This window comes from Callorhinus ursinus, unplaced genomic scaffold (assembly GCF_003265705.2).
Source record: "Callorhinus ursinus isolate GAN/ISIS: 27379988/994484 unplaced genomic scaffold, GSC_fseal_2.0 scaffold34, whole genome shotgun sequence".
NCBI lineage: Eukaryota > Metazoa > Chordata > Mammalia > Carnivora > Otariidae > Callorhinus > Callorhinus ursinus.
The window spans coordinates 1,690,108-1,704,618 of NW_027397096.1; the positions used below are offsets into that span (position 1 = coordinate 1,690,108).

Below are 14,511 nucleotides of genomic sequence, written 5' to 3' on the forward strand. Positions count from 1 at the left end.
GGGGGTGGGAGGGATGGGGTGGCTGGGTGATAGACATTGGGGAGGGTATGTGCTATGGTGAGCGCTGTGAAGTGTGCAAGACTGTTGAATCACAGATCTGTACCCTTGAAGCAAATAATACATTATATGTTAAAAAAAAGAAGAGAGCAGGAGGGAAAGAATGAAGGGGGGGAAATCGGAGGGGGAGACGAACCATGAGAGACAATGGACTCTGAAAAATAAACTGAGGGTTCTAGAGGGGAGGGGGGTGGGGGGATGGGTTAGTCTGGTGATGGGTATTACATAGGGCACGTTCTGTGTGGAGCACTGGGTGTTATGCACAAACAATGAATCATGGAACACTACATCAAAAACTAATGATGTAATGTATGGTGATTAACATAATAAAAAAAAAGAGGGAGGAGATTCAGGTCATGTCTCTCCTCTATTCAAGACCCCTCCAAGGGCTCCCCCTTCCACTCGGAGCAAAAGCCAAAGTCCTAACAATGGTCTACAAGGACCAACATGCTCCGACCCCCTGCCACATCTCTGACCTCTTCCAGTCACACCGGCCTCCTTGCTGATCCTCAAACCTACCAAGGACCCACCTGCTCCAGGGCCTTTGCACTCACTGTACCCTCCACTTGGAATACTTTCTAATCACAGAGCCACACAGCGTGCTCAAATGTCATCTCATCCGTGAGCCCTTCTCTGACCGCCATATAAAATACAGCAGCTACCCCCCACGTTCCCAGCACCACCCCTGAGCACTTTGTTGCCATCTGTGACACGGCAGGATTTACGATGTCTGTGGTCTCTCTCTCCCACAAGAAGAGCTATTTTGCCTGGCGCATAGAGGATGCTCAATAAATACGTGTTGGATGCTCCAATGGATAAATGCATTCGATCAGGGTTGAAGTTCACCTTGCTATACCCCTGAAGCGCATAGAGCAGGCAGCATCACCAACCTGACAGCCCCAGGGACCTTTAACCAGCACCCAGAAAAAATGTGGACAATTACAGCCAGAGAGGGCAGAAGGGAAGTGTCAAAAGGAGAGGTGGACCCGAGCGTCTGGGCCCAGAGGTATGAGTTTCCATCAGAAAATGCAGGTTCTCCCATCAGGATGTGGCTTCTGCCGCAGGACAGAACTCCACATTTTTGTCACGGCCTCAGAACTAGCTCTATGTGGCACTTAAAATGACATTTTCAATGCTCTTTCTATTTAACTATCTCTTTGTTGTGATTAGATAATTTTTTCTAAGATGAAAAGGCACGAGGACACCAATTACCCTGTCACTCTCCCACCCCCAAAGCAAGCGGGAAAACACAGCCCCCGGGTATGGCCCCCACAGGCACGCAGCCTCCTAGACGCGCGCACTGTCACACCTCCTAACTGTGCACGGTGTGCCCGGGGCCGCAGAGAGGGAACTCGGAGCACTCCTGATCTGGCTACATTGTATCGGCCTCTAGAAATTCAAGGACAAACTGATAGCATACTGCACAGCCTCATATTCTTTGCCTTAGAAGAGATAAGAAAATTCATCCTAAGCTATTTTGGACTTTTCTGGGCTCTGGAGATTAGGAAAGAAAGTCTGCACCAAATGTGGGCCCTGCACACGGCAGCTCAGGATGGTTGGCGGGAGGGGGGCAGTGAGGGTGACCTGAGGGGGGCTGGCCAGGGGCAGCTGCCTCCAGAGTACTCCACTAAATCATTACGTTTGCTAAATTCATCTTCCACCTCCTTTTCCCTGACAGCTCCTTCCTCTCTGTCTTCCCACGGCTTGGGGGTGACCGTCATTTCATCCTGCCAAGTGTCTGCCACAAGATACTCTCTGAAGGAATCTCCTCTCTCCTGACGGTGGAGACCTGCATCTTAAAAGGGACCCCCGAAGACCAGAAGGACCTAAGGTTCAAAGTGGGGATTTCTGGCAGGGTGAGAGGGAGGCCTCTGATGTTACAAAGTTCCTATTCTAAGCCAGACATTTATGTGCACTTTGTATGCTTTAAGGACCTTGCTGAATTCTCACAGCACCTCTGGGAAATCCGTGCTTTCAACTCTATTTCAGGGTGAGAAATCAGGGACCTCCAGGCAAGACAGAATGTTAGTTCATACTCTGAGGACCTTCCCTGTTCCAAAAACACAGCAGTGACAGATGAAAATAATCTAAAAGCAACAAGAAAACTTAACTGTGCTTAAAAATAGGATACATTATATATGTATATATCTCAGTGGATCAGAAACTCCAAACAGTTACTACTTGGAGTGGCTAAAGGCACAGCCTGCTGAGCTCCCGGGCCAGAAGCAGGTGGAGGCCACTGGGGGCTTAGCCTTCCAGGGTGGGGGGACTAAAAGTGCCACCTGAGAGGTGGGGCACCCAAGCCAGAGCCACCGAAAATGGGAGCTGGTGAAGGGATTTCCCACCTGGGGAAGGAGGCTGAAAAAAGGAGAGATGGCCTCCCTGCCCAAGCCTGTGATGATCGGCTCTGGGCATAATCCCACCGTCACTGTGGACACACAACCTATCACTAACAAGACCCATGGCTTTGCACTGGCGGGGTGCGGAGTAGTCGGCACGGGGCGGGGGGGACCCAGGACCTGGGTGGAGGAAACGCAAGACCCCTTGGCAAGGAGATCTGGATGGAGGCGGTGGGCAGGGAGACAGACTGACTCCCACCTCAAGATGAGCATACAAACCCAAATTCCAAGACACTTGAGGAAAGCTAACGCTAAGAAAGACAAAGGACAAAACCAACAGTTGGGAGATAGTCTCAAAGGTTTAGTGAACTAAAGACACTACCCAGAAAGCATCCCAGAAGGATAAAGGAAGAAACAAGAAAGAGCCGTTGGGAGTTCCTGGAGGAGGGACTGAGGCTCAACAATATATCCAACAGGATTTCCAGGAGAGCAGACATGCATTAGCCGGAGAGCCATATTCAAAGACAGCATGGGTGAAAATTTCCCATAACTAAAGACCTTTTATGGATCCTCAGATTAAAAGCCCATATCGGTTGCCAAGCAAGATAAGTAAAAAAAATAAATCCACATCTGGAAAACCAGGGGTATGCTCCCTTTGTGCCCAGCTGTTCTGTTAGCACAATCCCCATCCTGTGACGCACCACAGAGAGAAGCTGCCTGCCAACATCCTCTGTTTCAGCCCCGATCCTGGTACAGTGAAGGGAGCCCTGGGTTGGGGGTTAGGAGACACAGTTCGAGTCCCCTATCTGTGATTGCCTCAGAGAACTTACTGAGCCTTGATTTCTTCTCCTAAAATGGGGTCAGAACTGGAAGTATGGAAACTTCGTACCAGAAGGGACTTTGGGGTGGCATCATCACAACTGACCACGGCTGTGTTTGATTTCTAGCTCTCCCACCAACTAGCCTTGTGCCCAGAAGGTACTTCACCTCTCTTGTCTCCATTTCTCCACCAGTAAAAGGGGATAATCATAGCAACCACCTATGGGGTTGTGTCAGGATGAAACGAGTTTAGGTATGTAAAGAACAGTGCAGTGTCGGGCGTGTAGTAAACACTCAGCCTAGGATAGCCATTATGCACAAAATACTATACGCACCTACACTCAGTGTGAGGGACTCCCCATCAAAACCACAGCCCCCGGGCATAGCAGAACCAGGGCCCACTGCCCCCTCTGCACCATGGAACAGGCAAGCAGGCAGGCCAGCCCTCCCCGCCCTTCTGCCTGGCCATCCTTGGGAGTCCTGCTTGGCCTCTAGAGAAGGCCCTCCCAGCGACCAACCATGAATTTTCCCAACCGCAAGTGTGCTCACACCTGCCCCAGCCCACCCCCACCCGCTGCCCTGGGTATCCTACCTCTCTCTGCTCACTGCAGAGCTTACACAGCCACAGAGGCCGCTTCTGGCCGGGGGAGGCCTCGATCCCACATTTGGTGCAGACTTTCTACAAGAGAGAGGACATGGAAATGTAAGCACTTCGGCCACTTCCTCCTCATCTGAGGGGCTGAGAAACTAAACAAGGAACGCTCTGGCATCTTCCAAGGGGATGGTGGTTAGTTTCAGACCAGCAGGGTACATAACTCAAAGGGCACAGATCATCTAAACTCTGTAGTTGGCTTTGGGGCACAATGGATATGCCCATCCGTGGATCGCCATGAAAGAAATTCCCCACCCCACCCCCATGCGTTCTGTTAGGATCACATAAAAAAAAAAAAAAAAAAAGAAGAAGCTTGCTGATATTCACAGCTGCATCATTTTCCATAGCAAAGAACTGGAAACAACCCAAATGCCCGATACCAGAGGAAGATCCAGGCAGACAGAACAGAATATGATGTGGCCTTGACTTAGCCAATTGCGCTGATACCTGGTAACGTGGGCAGGAAATGATCTTATTCAACAAAGAGCACACACATCTGTATACAGCTGCACAAAGACCTCACACGCGTGCCTGACGAGGGGAGGAGATGATCTAATGAGAAACACTGGTGGCAGCTTTATACCACGTTGCCCACAGAATGATTCCAGGAACCCTATTATGTAAGTATGAGACCCATTTCACAGGTGAGCAACCCGGGGCTCAGAGTAGTTGGAAAATTTGCCCAAGTTCACGCAGCAGGTAAGTAACGGTCTCAGGTCTGACTTTAGGGCCATTATATAATTTTTTTCCAGATGCCTAAGTATCCCAAACCTAGTTTCTGCAGTGTTTTTCATTCTACAGTGTTGCTGAAGTTCCTGACTTCTGCATCCACATCTCGCTTCTCTGAAACACACAGCAACCAGCAGGGTGGGCAAGGCAGATGAAATTCTCAGGGAGGCAGAGGGGGACTTGGTGGGGCTGAGACCTGTTTCCAGGTAACCCAGGCAGAGTATGATTCAGCAGCCACGTGTCCTCCTCAGAGAGCTGTCCTGCCAGCTGATCAATCTGCCTACCACGCGGAAGCTGCCCGGTCCCTGCCAGGCTGGGGGCTCTCTCCTGCCTCCCGCCGCCTGGGAAAGGCGAGATCTGTAGCCTGGCCTTTTCTGCAGGCTGCCAACTGAGCAAGGAGCACACTCTCTTCTGAGAGGGAAATGTCACCGACTTGGCTTCCCAGAGCATGTCGTCACCACCCGATCAGGCGGCTGAGCCCAGCACTGCAGGAGGTGGGGGCCAGCTCTCTGCAAAAGGAAAGCTCAGATATCTATTGGGCGGTGGGGGGGGGGGGGGGCATTTGCTACCATTCAACACGCAGGTTATGAGAAATGTCACTTTTATTTCTCCAAATGAAATGCAACCTGCTTCAAGCTCTCATCTGTCTGGGCTGGAAGGAAGTCCATCCCAGTCACAACTGGGGCCCCTGGCAAGCTCTCATGAAGGCCCTAAGTGTGGGGTGTCTGGGGGTGCAGGCCATCTGGGAAGGAATCGGCGAGTGCTGTCTGGGGTGCTCACTACTCTGCTCTTCTCCCTCTGGGCTCCCATGGTCCCTCGGAGGGGGAGGAGGCCTGGCCACTTCTGTACCAGGCCTGGGTTTGGGATGTGTGACAGGCTGGGGCTTAGTGTCACCAAGGGCCTGCGGCCTGTCTCCCAGAAGCCCCTAGCTGCCATCCCTGAGCTGGTCTGGGGACTCTCCCTACACCTCCCAACAACCATTCTATCCCGAGGACAGGGGGCCCCCATAAGCCCACAAGGTGGGCCTCAGAAAAACACAACACAGGCCTTTCTTGCTGGGGGTAAAGGGAGAGGAAGGAAGCCCTGAAGCCAGTTGGCTGTTTTCCTTGCTAATTCCCACCATCTCGTATAAATGGTACACGTGTGGAAGTAAGGGTGGCCCTCCCAGTGAGGTGAGATTGTCCTACTGCTTAGTGGGTAGGATGATGGCTCGCCCTCCAAGCTCACTCTGCCCCCTCCCAGTAAGATGAAGGTGCGAGGAATAACGAGAGGACAGAGGGCCAGTTACCACCATTTACTGGACAATGGCAGGTACCAAGCACTGGGACCCTGGAGACAAAGTATGAATGAGGGGGTGTCATGATCTCCACTATAAAGATGAGGAAACTGAGGCTCAGAAGTGTTCAAGACTGTCTGAGACCCCCCCAGCTAGCTGGGGACGGTCAGGATTTAGGAGGCTTCCTTCTTCTAGACCTCAGGAGAGCTGGGTAACTCCTTCCCTGGCCCAGGAGTCCAGCTGGTGCCCATAGCTCTCCAGGGTTCATGTCCCCGGGAGTGTGGCTGATGCCTCTTGAATAGGCAGAGAAGGCAAGGTGGGATGACCCTGGGACAAGACTTTGCTGGGGATGGGGAAGCAGTCACACTGCTCATCAGCTGCATGACGCGGGTTCTAGAAGCGAACACTTGGAAGTGAGGCTGGGAGGATGGGCATGCACATGCCCTCAATAAATATCTGGTTGGATGAACATCTATGCTGCTGGGGGCAATGCAAGAAACTAGGAGAGAGTTCAGAACAGCTGTGTTGTCTTCTCCCCCCAGACCATGGGATGCAGACCTGCCCAGCCTGGGGACAGGAGCGGGTTGGACCAGTCGCCCTCCAGAGGCTGGGTCAAAGGCTGTTGGTCAAGTCCCAGTCTGGAAGGGCAGGAAGAGGGATGGGTTGCATGTCCCAAATGTCCCTGCTGCCTCTTGTCCTGTGGAGTGCTGTGGAGGGTCGGGGTAGCGCGACAGGACGCACCTGCCCCAGCCCACGCATAAGCCTGTTTTCAGGCTACCAGCCAACACTGTGGAGCCCCCAGTTCTCGCCACCTCTCTGTCGTCTTCATGGGTCTGCAGCAACTCTGGATGGGGAATCTGGGCCAGCAAAAAGATAACATGCTCCAGTTCAAATAATATACAATTGCTGCCCTGTTAAATTTCGGATCAGTGAGAGAATAATGAGCCTTTTCTCCTTATGGGCTCACTCTTTGTTCCGAGGTTCCAATAAGAAAATTAGGCAGGTGACATTTTAAAAAAGCCAGGGACAGAGAGGGCAAGCCAGCCATGATATCGACTTGGTGCAAAGGAAACACTGCACCATTATGTCAGGGACGGTCTCGGGGCCTGGCGTGGTCCCTTGCTTCCCTGCCTGAGATGGGCTTCCACTGAGCGGAATTGCCCCAGGGGAGCAAGCACCAGCTTCCTGCCCTTGGCTGTATCTTGCTTCCTGCAGCCTGCAACTGTGTGGGCATTAAACAATACAAGTCTAGCTCCTGGGTCGGCCTCCGAGCAGAAGCAACAAAGCTCCAGGGCTGCAGCCTGCACGGGCTCTCTCTTCGTTCCCTCCATGCCCTCCTTTTGCAAATATGTATTCCAGCTCAGAGGGGGTGGCTCAGGGCACAGGACACAGGCTTTGGGGGCAGGAAAGCACAATCTGCCATATGGATGCAACCTTGGGCTTGCTCGTCTGAGCCTCATTTCTTTGCCCATAAAACGGTGGTAACAGGCAGACTCCCGCTGTTGGGAGGATCAAGGGAGATGATTCATGAAAGTGCTTAGCGTACTGTGTGATAAAGAGCAGCAACAACCACATTTCTTTCCTGCACACCTGTCTCACTGAAGGGTGCCAGCACCCATCAGTCACATAGGCCCAAACCTGGAACCATCTCTGGTCCTCACCCTCCCTCACTCCCACCAAACAATCCACAGCCGAGGAAGCTACATCTCACTTGGCACTGCCACCTCCCCTCCACCACCACCCTCCCTGCCTCCCGGTCCGCACTGAGGTCCTCTCCAGTGCCCGGCCTGCACCGCAGCCTCCCAGCACATCCCCTCACCCCCACTTTGGCCAGCCTCCAGTGGGCTCCCGGCATAGCAGCAGGAGTGATCTTTTCAAGATGCAAATCTAATCATGTCATTTATGCTGTCCCTGCCAGCTTAAAAGCCTCCAGAGACTTCCTGTTGTTCTCTGGATGAAGACCACCTGCTTTTACATGGCGTGTCATGCCTGCTCGGGCTGGACCCTCCTCGTCTGCCTCAGTTCACACCCCTCTCCCCTTGCTCTCCATGCTCTGAGACCTAGCCATGTGGGCTTGCCTTCAGTCCCTGGTCCTCACTTGCTTCTTCTGCCACAGGACCTTTGAATATGCTGCTCCCTCTGTCTGGGATACACTTGGCCACACTCTTTTATCATTAACCTATGCAACCTTCAGACCTCAGCAAAAAGCACCACTTCTTCAAGGAAGTCTTCCCTGATTTCTTACCCCATTGGAGCTTCCATAACAGGCTCTTGCCTCTTTTCCTCCACTGTCAGGGCCAAGATTTTTACCCTCATTTGTGTGGTGACTATCACTGCCTCTACAAGGCTGCAGAGGTCATGTCTATTTCTGTTCACTTTCCTGTTTCCAGTGACTGGCACAATGAATATTTGTGGAATGAATGAATGAACAAATAAATAGGAGATACTTTTAGTATTATCATTGAGAAGGCAAGACATAGCCCTTTGTAGAACGTGCCAATCTGTTGGGGAGATGAGACACCCAGAGAAAAGAAACAGCATGCAGCATAAGCCAGGGTGCACTCCTGTCCACACCACGTGGCGCTCACCAGCGGGGCAATGGGAGAGCCTGTACATGGGGCAGAGTGTCTGAGGTTGTAGGACGGCTGGCCAGGTGGGCCTCATGCTCAGGGTATGGGGCGTGAATCCAGGCCGACCTAGTCACAGAGGAAATGACACTGAGGGTCTTTTGTTAAGGACACTGGGGGGGGGGATGAGGGAGGCGAGGAATGTGTCCCCCACCCTCCACATGACCGCTTCTGCCTGCATCCCCAGGGGTACATCCTGCAGGCCACCTGTGTGTGCAGACTCATTCCACGGTCCAATCAGGTGCCCTCTTCGACATCCTCATCATCCGGGCCACTTCGGTTACCTCTCTCTACTCCCTGAAGCCCCCGCACTGCAATCCAACACCTTCCCCCTCCCACACCACAGCCAAGAAGCAGAAGTACAAGAAGGTCTGTGAGCCCCCAGGCAGCTGAGCTCAAGCATTTTACTCCCAGGCCAGGCCTTCACCTCCTCACTGTGAGCCCCCTGGCCCATTTCAGGGAGAACCCATGCTCTGTGGGGGTTCCCAAGCTGCTGCCAGTCAGGAGAAGGAAGGGGGCGTGGGGCCGGGCTGGGCGAGAAGGACACTGCTGGGCACGCAGACGCCAACACCTCACAGGAGCAGAGGCTGGGGAGCAGTTAGCAAGCGGGAAACAACCACACAGCCCTCGACAGGTCCTGAGGGCTTCACGGCATCATCGGTCATCACACAGAAAGCCCTGTTTGTGATGCTCAGCCAAGCAAAAGAGATGAAAATGTGCCCAAATGTTCCACACACAGAGGCCAGAACGTGTATGCAGCGCTGTAGAAATGAATACTGAAGATGGCTCATCTGCAAATATTTGGTGCTTCAATTCAGCAAACATTTGACACCAGATGTAAGGCTCTGTTCTAGGAAGGAAGGGGACGAACAAGGCATGACCCCTTGTCCTCAATGGCCCAATGAATGTCCCACCAAACACAGGAGTTTATGAACTGGCAAGACTCATCTAGAAGAGGACTTCCCCGAGCATTCCGATCATCCGAGGCTGATTTGTAGCTGAGATGCCCTCGTGAGGACCCACACCGCTGTGCTGCTCACCGAGCAGCAGTCCGCCCCGTCCGGCCCCGGGGACTGAGGGAAGACACGACCCAACCCAAATGTCTGCAGCACCTGCGCAAAGCGATGGGAGGAGCAAGCCTGCAAGTGTGCCCCTCGTGTCACACAATGTGTTCCCAGGGCTCGAGATCAAATCCTCAACAAGGAACAATCCGGTCGCGTTTTGGGGAAAGCTATGCAGCAATAAAAATGCTGACGACAGAAACGAAAAAAAAGTGAAAACAATCACAGTGAAGCTGTATTCATCCTGAAATGGAGCAACACTCACAATAAATTAAATCTAAAAAGCACGTTATAAACAGTATGCATAGTGTGATGCTCTACCATATAAATATGTATAAGTGCCTGTATCTATTTAGAAGTCAATATATGCACAGAAAAATATATGGAAGGATAGCGCCCCAAATGTAAATCAAATTGTGCTAAGTCAAAATCTATTTTCAATGGATAAGCAGAATTCCTATTTAAAGGAAGCCTATGCTAAATGCTTTGGGAAATCACTCACCCCAAGTTCATTTTTTGACCAGATCTGGATTTTTGTGGGTCAGGATGGATTCAAGAAGCTGAAAGCCCATGCACAAACAGGCAGGAGACAGGACTTTTTGGTTGACTGTGGCTCAAATGTAGATCGTCAGCCTCGTCCCCCAGCCTCTCCCAGATGGTGTCACTGAGTCCCTGACCCCCCAGATCATAGGCTCAGCCCTGCTCAACCCTGGAGACATGAGCCAGGTTTGGAGGGGCTTCCCCAGCCCTGTGGGCCAGGAGTGTAGGGGCTGGAGATGGACTCGTCTCCACAGATTCTATATCTGGAACCTAGGTCCTGCTGCCAGGTGACTAGGTTGCTGAGATACCGATGTACATGTTATAAATATTAACACACTGAGCACTTATGCTACACCAGGCACCAAATTACGTGTTTTATGTAGAACCTTATTAATTTTTGTAATAACCTAGGAGGTGGGTATTATTGTCCCTGTTTTATACATGAGGGATCCGAGGCTTGAGGTTAAAGAACTTGACCACGGGGAGCTGGGATGGGAACCCCATGCTGAGCCCCGAGCAGCTGCCCAGACACTTATCCAAGCCTTTACCCCCACCCCCACCCCCAAGTGACGGCAGAGCCAGCCCCTCCTCCAGAGCTGTGGACTAGGTCAAGCCTCAAGTGGGAGAGGACACAGCCGGGCACCACCTCCTTTCCATTCACCAGGACACAGCCCAGGGGCCAGTGGGGCTGGGGGCACACTGACCTCAGCCCTGAGCACCTACAAGTACCGAGTCACTCAGGCCCAAAGACATGCAACCTCAAGAATGCCAGCCATCTGCTGCTCCATCTGAGACAGAAGCCAGGAGTCAACAGGAGAAGAATTTCGGAAGGAAGTCAACTCTCTCTGTGCTTCCCGCTGTAAGGCTGGGCCCAGGACACACCAGCTCTCTCCATCCTGGCTGCAGGTGGCAGATGCATGACCACGCAGGGCCAGATGTCCCCTCTTCACCCAGGCTTCCGGGAGGCTGCATAGCCAGTTTTGAGCAGGCCCACCCCCTCCAGATGAGCCTCTGACGTCTGCCGGTCAGGCACCCCCCACCCCCAACCACCTTTCCCAGTTGAAAGGAAGCACTGCAGATTTCAAGACTAGCTTCCAAAACACCTCACTCCAGCCAGTGAGCACCGAGCTCCGAGTGCAGAGGGGGGTTGAAAACGCAACAGAAGCAGCTCTGGATTTTTAACATTCACAAGCACGTGATAAGAAATCGTGCCTGGATGTGGCTCTGGATCATCTCTGCGCCTGTGCCCCACCGTGTGCGTCTGACGCGGTCATGGGCTGCTTCGGGCAAGATGAAGCTGCCAGGCTGGTGGGGGGGGCGCAGATGCCGCCCCACCTGCCCCCTCAGCCCCGCTAACTCTTTCTGATGCTGCTTTTCCTCAGCATCACCTCTCAGACCAGAAACTGTGTCTCTGATTTTTGCCTCTTTTCCAGACAAGCGGGAAACATGTGTAAGAACTTGCCACTCCTCTGAGAACGGTTCTATCAGGTCCCTGAACACAACCCTCCTAAAATCTCCTGCGCCTGGTGTGTACCTCAGGGCTCGCTTGTCACTGAACCAACCGGCCGAGGGAGAAGGAATATAATGGTCAATGGAGTTCTACCATCAAGATTTCCATAAGCTCTGAACACAGCTGGCTTCTCCCCTGCTTGGCTCCGACAAGGCCTGAGCCTAGAATCCCTGAGCCCTGATTAGCTCCTTCCAGCCCAGGGGAAGAACTCTTGCCAGCCTGGGTTCCTGGGGCTGACAGTGCCGGAGCCATGGCTGAGGACATCTCGTCCCCCGGACTCCTAGCTGCAGGTCTAGGGGGCTCCACCCGAGTCCCTGGAGGACGAGGCTCAGGCCAGTGGTCTCCCAGGAGCGCCATGTCACACGGTCTGCCGCTCTCCAGCCCCACTCTGTCAGGAGGGAGTGAGGGCCCAGGTGGTGGAGGGAGCCGGCTTCCATCCATCTTGCTCCCTGCTGCATGGTTACTTAGAATTACAACTCATAATAATGATAATAGCCACCATTTATTGAGCACTTTATTCCATGCCCGGCACCATGCTCAGCGCTCAACACACATTATCATTACCACATTCAATCTCATTTACGTTCGCAACAGCCCTGTGAGGGTGCTTTTATGATCTGAATGTTGTAGATGAGGGATTGGAGGCCCAGAGATGTTGGGTGGCTTGGCCAAGTTCATGTTAAAAGGAAGTGGCAGAGTCAGGGTGGAGGACCCAGGTCCATAATAATAAAAGCAAGAGCTTATATAACATGTACCATGTGCTGGGCACGGCATGAGTGGGCAGACAGCTTGGTAACCTGTCTGGGTCACCCAAGGGGAGGAAGTGGAGCGTTGGACTGCAATCCCAGGCCCAATCTTACCTCTCACCCATGGACCTCTGTGACCCCCCCCACTTGTTAAGAAGGATGCTTCTAGGGCCCAGGAAATGGACAGACACTGCCCAGGCCAGGAACATGAACACAAGGAACTGGAAGTCCCCAAGCCAGCTCTGGCCTCCCTCAGCCCAACCATGGCTGCATCATCACCCTCTGCTTTCCAGAAGCCCAGGCCTCTCACGGACAATTTCTCACTGGGAGGCACGCTTGCCACCTGGTAGAAATTTGGCTTGGGTTCTGTTAAAGGAACCTGGTTCTCAGAACCACAGCTAAAGAAGAACTAGATCTTTTTTTTTTTTTTTTTTTTGTCCTCACAATCCAGCATCTTGAAAATGCCCTGCCCCTCTCTGCACCCACTGAACTAATGGCTGCAAGTAAGCCTGGCTCCTCGGGGCCACCACCAAGCTGCACCTGGCTCCTCGGGGCCACCACCAAGCTGCCCGCTCTGGTCAGCGATGACTATGCAAGGAGCCCTTGGCCAGGTATGTCCAACTCAAGAAACTCTATGGCTCCAGGGCATGTGACCAGGGTGTGGGCCTGACCCCAAAGACACTGAAGTCGCAGCCCCACGTTCGGAAGACTTGAAATTTCGATGGGAAGGCGACGCAAGAGGCTCCCGTTAAGCCTCCACCATCCCTTTCCCTAGAAGTTGGTGGGCAGCAACCTCAGCTGCAGGCCAGGGCATTGAGTAAACACTTCCTGAGGCCCTGTTACCCCCCAGGTCTTGGACCAGGCTGCAAGCCCAGCAAGGCTTCCAAGGTGAGGAGCAAAGAGAGAAGAAAACATGCACACACATCTGAGAATCTTGCTCCTCAGCCCTTCTCGGGCCCCCTCCCCATGCCCCACTGTCTGCTCCCAACACTCTAGGTACTTCCATGCTTCTGAGCTTTTTCCCAGGCTTGCTTCATGCCCAGCAAACTTCTATGTATCCTTCAGGCACAACGTCAATGTCTCCTCCTCCAAGGCTCCTTCCTTGATTTATCCCCCAGCAAAGTACTAGTAACTTCCTCCCGTGCACTTCCACAATGAGTAGACATTTCTACATATTGAAATTGCCTCTAAAATTATGTATGACTCCTTGGAGAAAAAGGATATCATTTGCATTCAAATGCCCAACGTTAGCAGGTCAACCTGCAGGCGAAAAGTCAGCTAGGAAAGGTGGGAGGGTCTGAGCAACAAGCACCGTGTGCACGCCGGATGCCACAGCTTTTCAGGACGCAAGGACGGGAGGGCCAGATCAGATCTGGGTTTCAGAAAAAAATGCCTTTGCTGAGTGATTCAGTCACTTTCCTGGTCGATCTGTCCTCCACATTCTCAGCAAAGGTTCTTTTTCCGGAACATTCCCAGATGCCTATGGAATTCCAACTCCCGGCTAGGTAAGGGAGGCGAGGCAAAGGAAGGCTCCAGGTCATTCTGAGGCTGCTAACGTGGACAACAGGATGTATGGTGGTGAAGGGAACAGGGCGGAGAGAGGGTCAGGCGGGATAATTGGCTTTGGACACGCCGCTGTTTGCAGTGTGAGTAGAAGTCCCTTGGAATAGCTGCCCAGTGGTAGCTGACACACAGGACCACGGCTGGGGAGGAAGGCCAAGCAACAAAGAGGGAGGGCTGAAGTTGGGGAACTTAAGGGCAGCAGAGTGAACTTTCCATATTGATCTGTGTGCTGTCTACTGTTGATTTCACCACCCCTGGAAGGTGCTTCGGGAGGGCTGAAGCCTTGCCTGCCTCGTTCCCTGAGGGAGCTCTAGAACCTGGACAGTGCCCTAGGTACTCAATAAATGTTTGTTTAGTCTGAAGGGGACTTGAACGCTTGGATTCTTAGGGATGGAGCTGGTGGAGAAAGAGAGCACAGCAGGGGCCAGCACCTGGGGGAGGCAGAAGGGGACCTGGAGCATGACCACGGGGCCCAAAGCTGGACGAGACTGCCAGCCGTCCAACAAACTCAAGTTGCTTGGCCAAAGAGACCAGGTTGGGAAACAGGAGGGTTGGGAGACTGGGGATGGCTGGTCAGGGTCCGCCAGAAGCC

The 14,511-nt window shown here is 52.8% G+C and overlaps 1 protein-coding gene across 1 annotated transcript in view; it reads right to left on the minus strand.

Annotated features, from left to right (window-relative positions):
- Window positions 1-14,511, minus strand: part of RPH3AL (rabphilin 3A like (without C2 domains)) — a 139,454-nt gene that overhangs the window by 50,983 nt on the left and 73,960 nt on the right. The window contains 1 exon segment of the mRNA XM_073879324.1: window positions 3,808-3,894. Within this exon segment, the coding sequence (XP_073735425.1) occupies window positions 3,808-3,894 (87 nt within the window).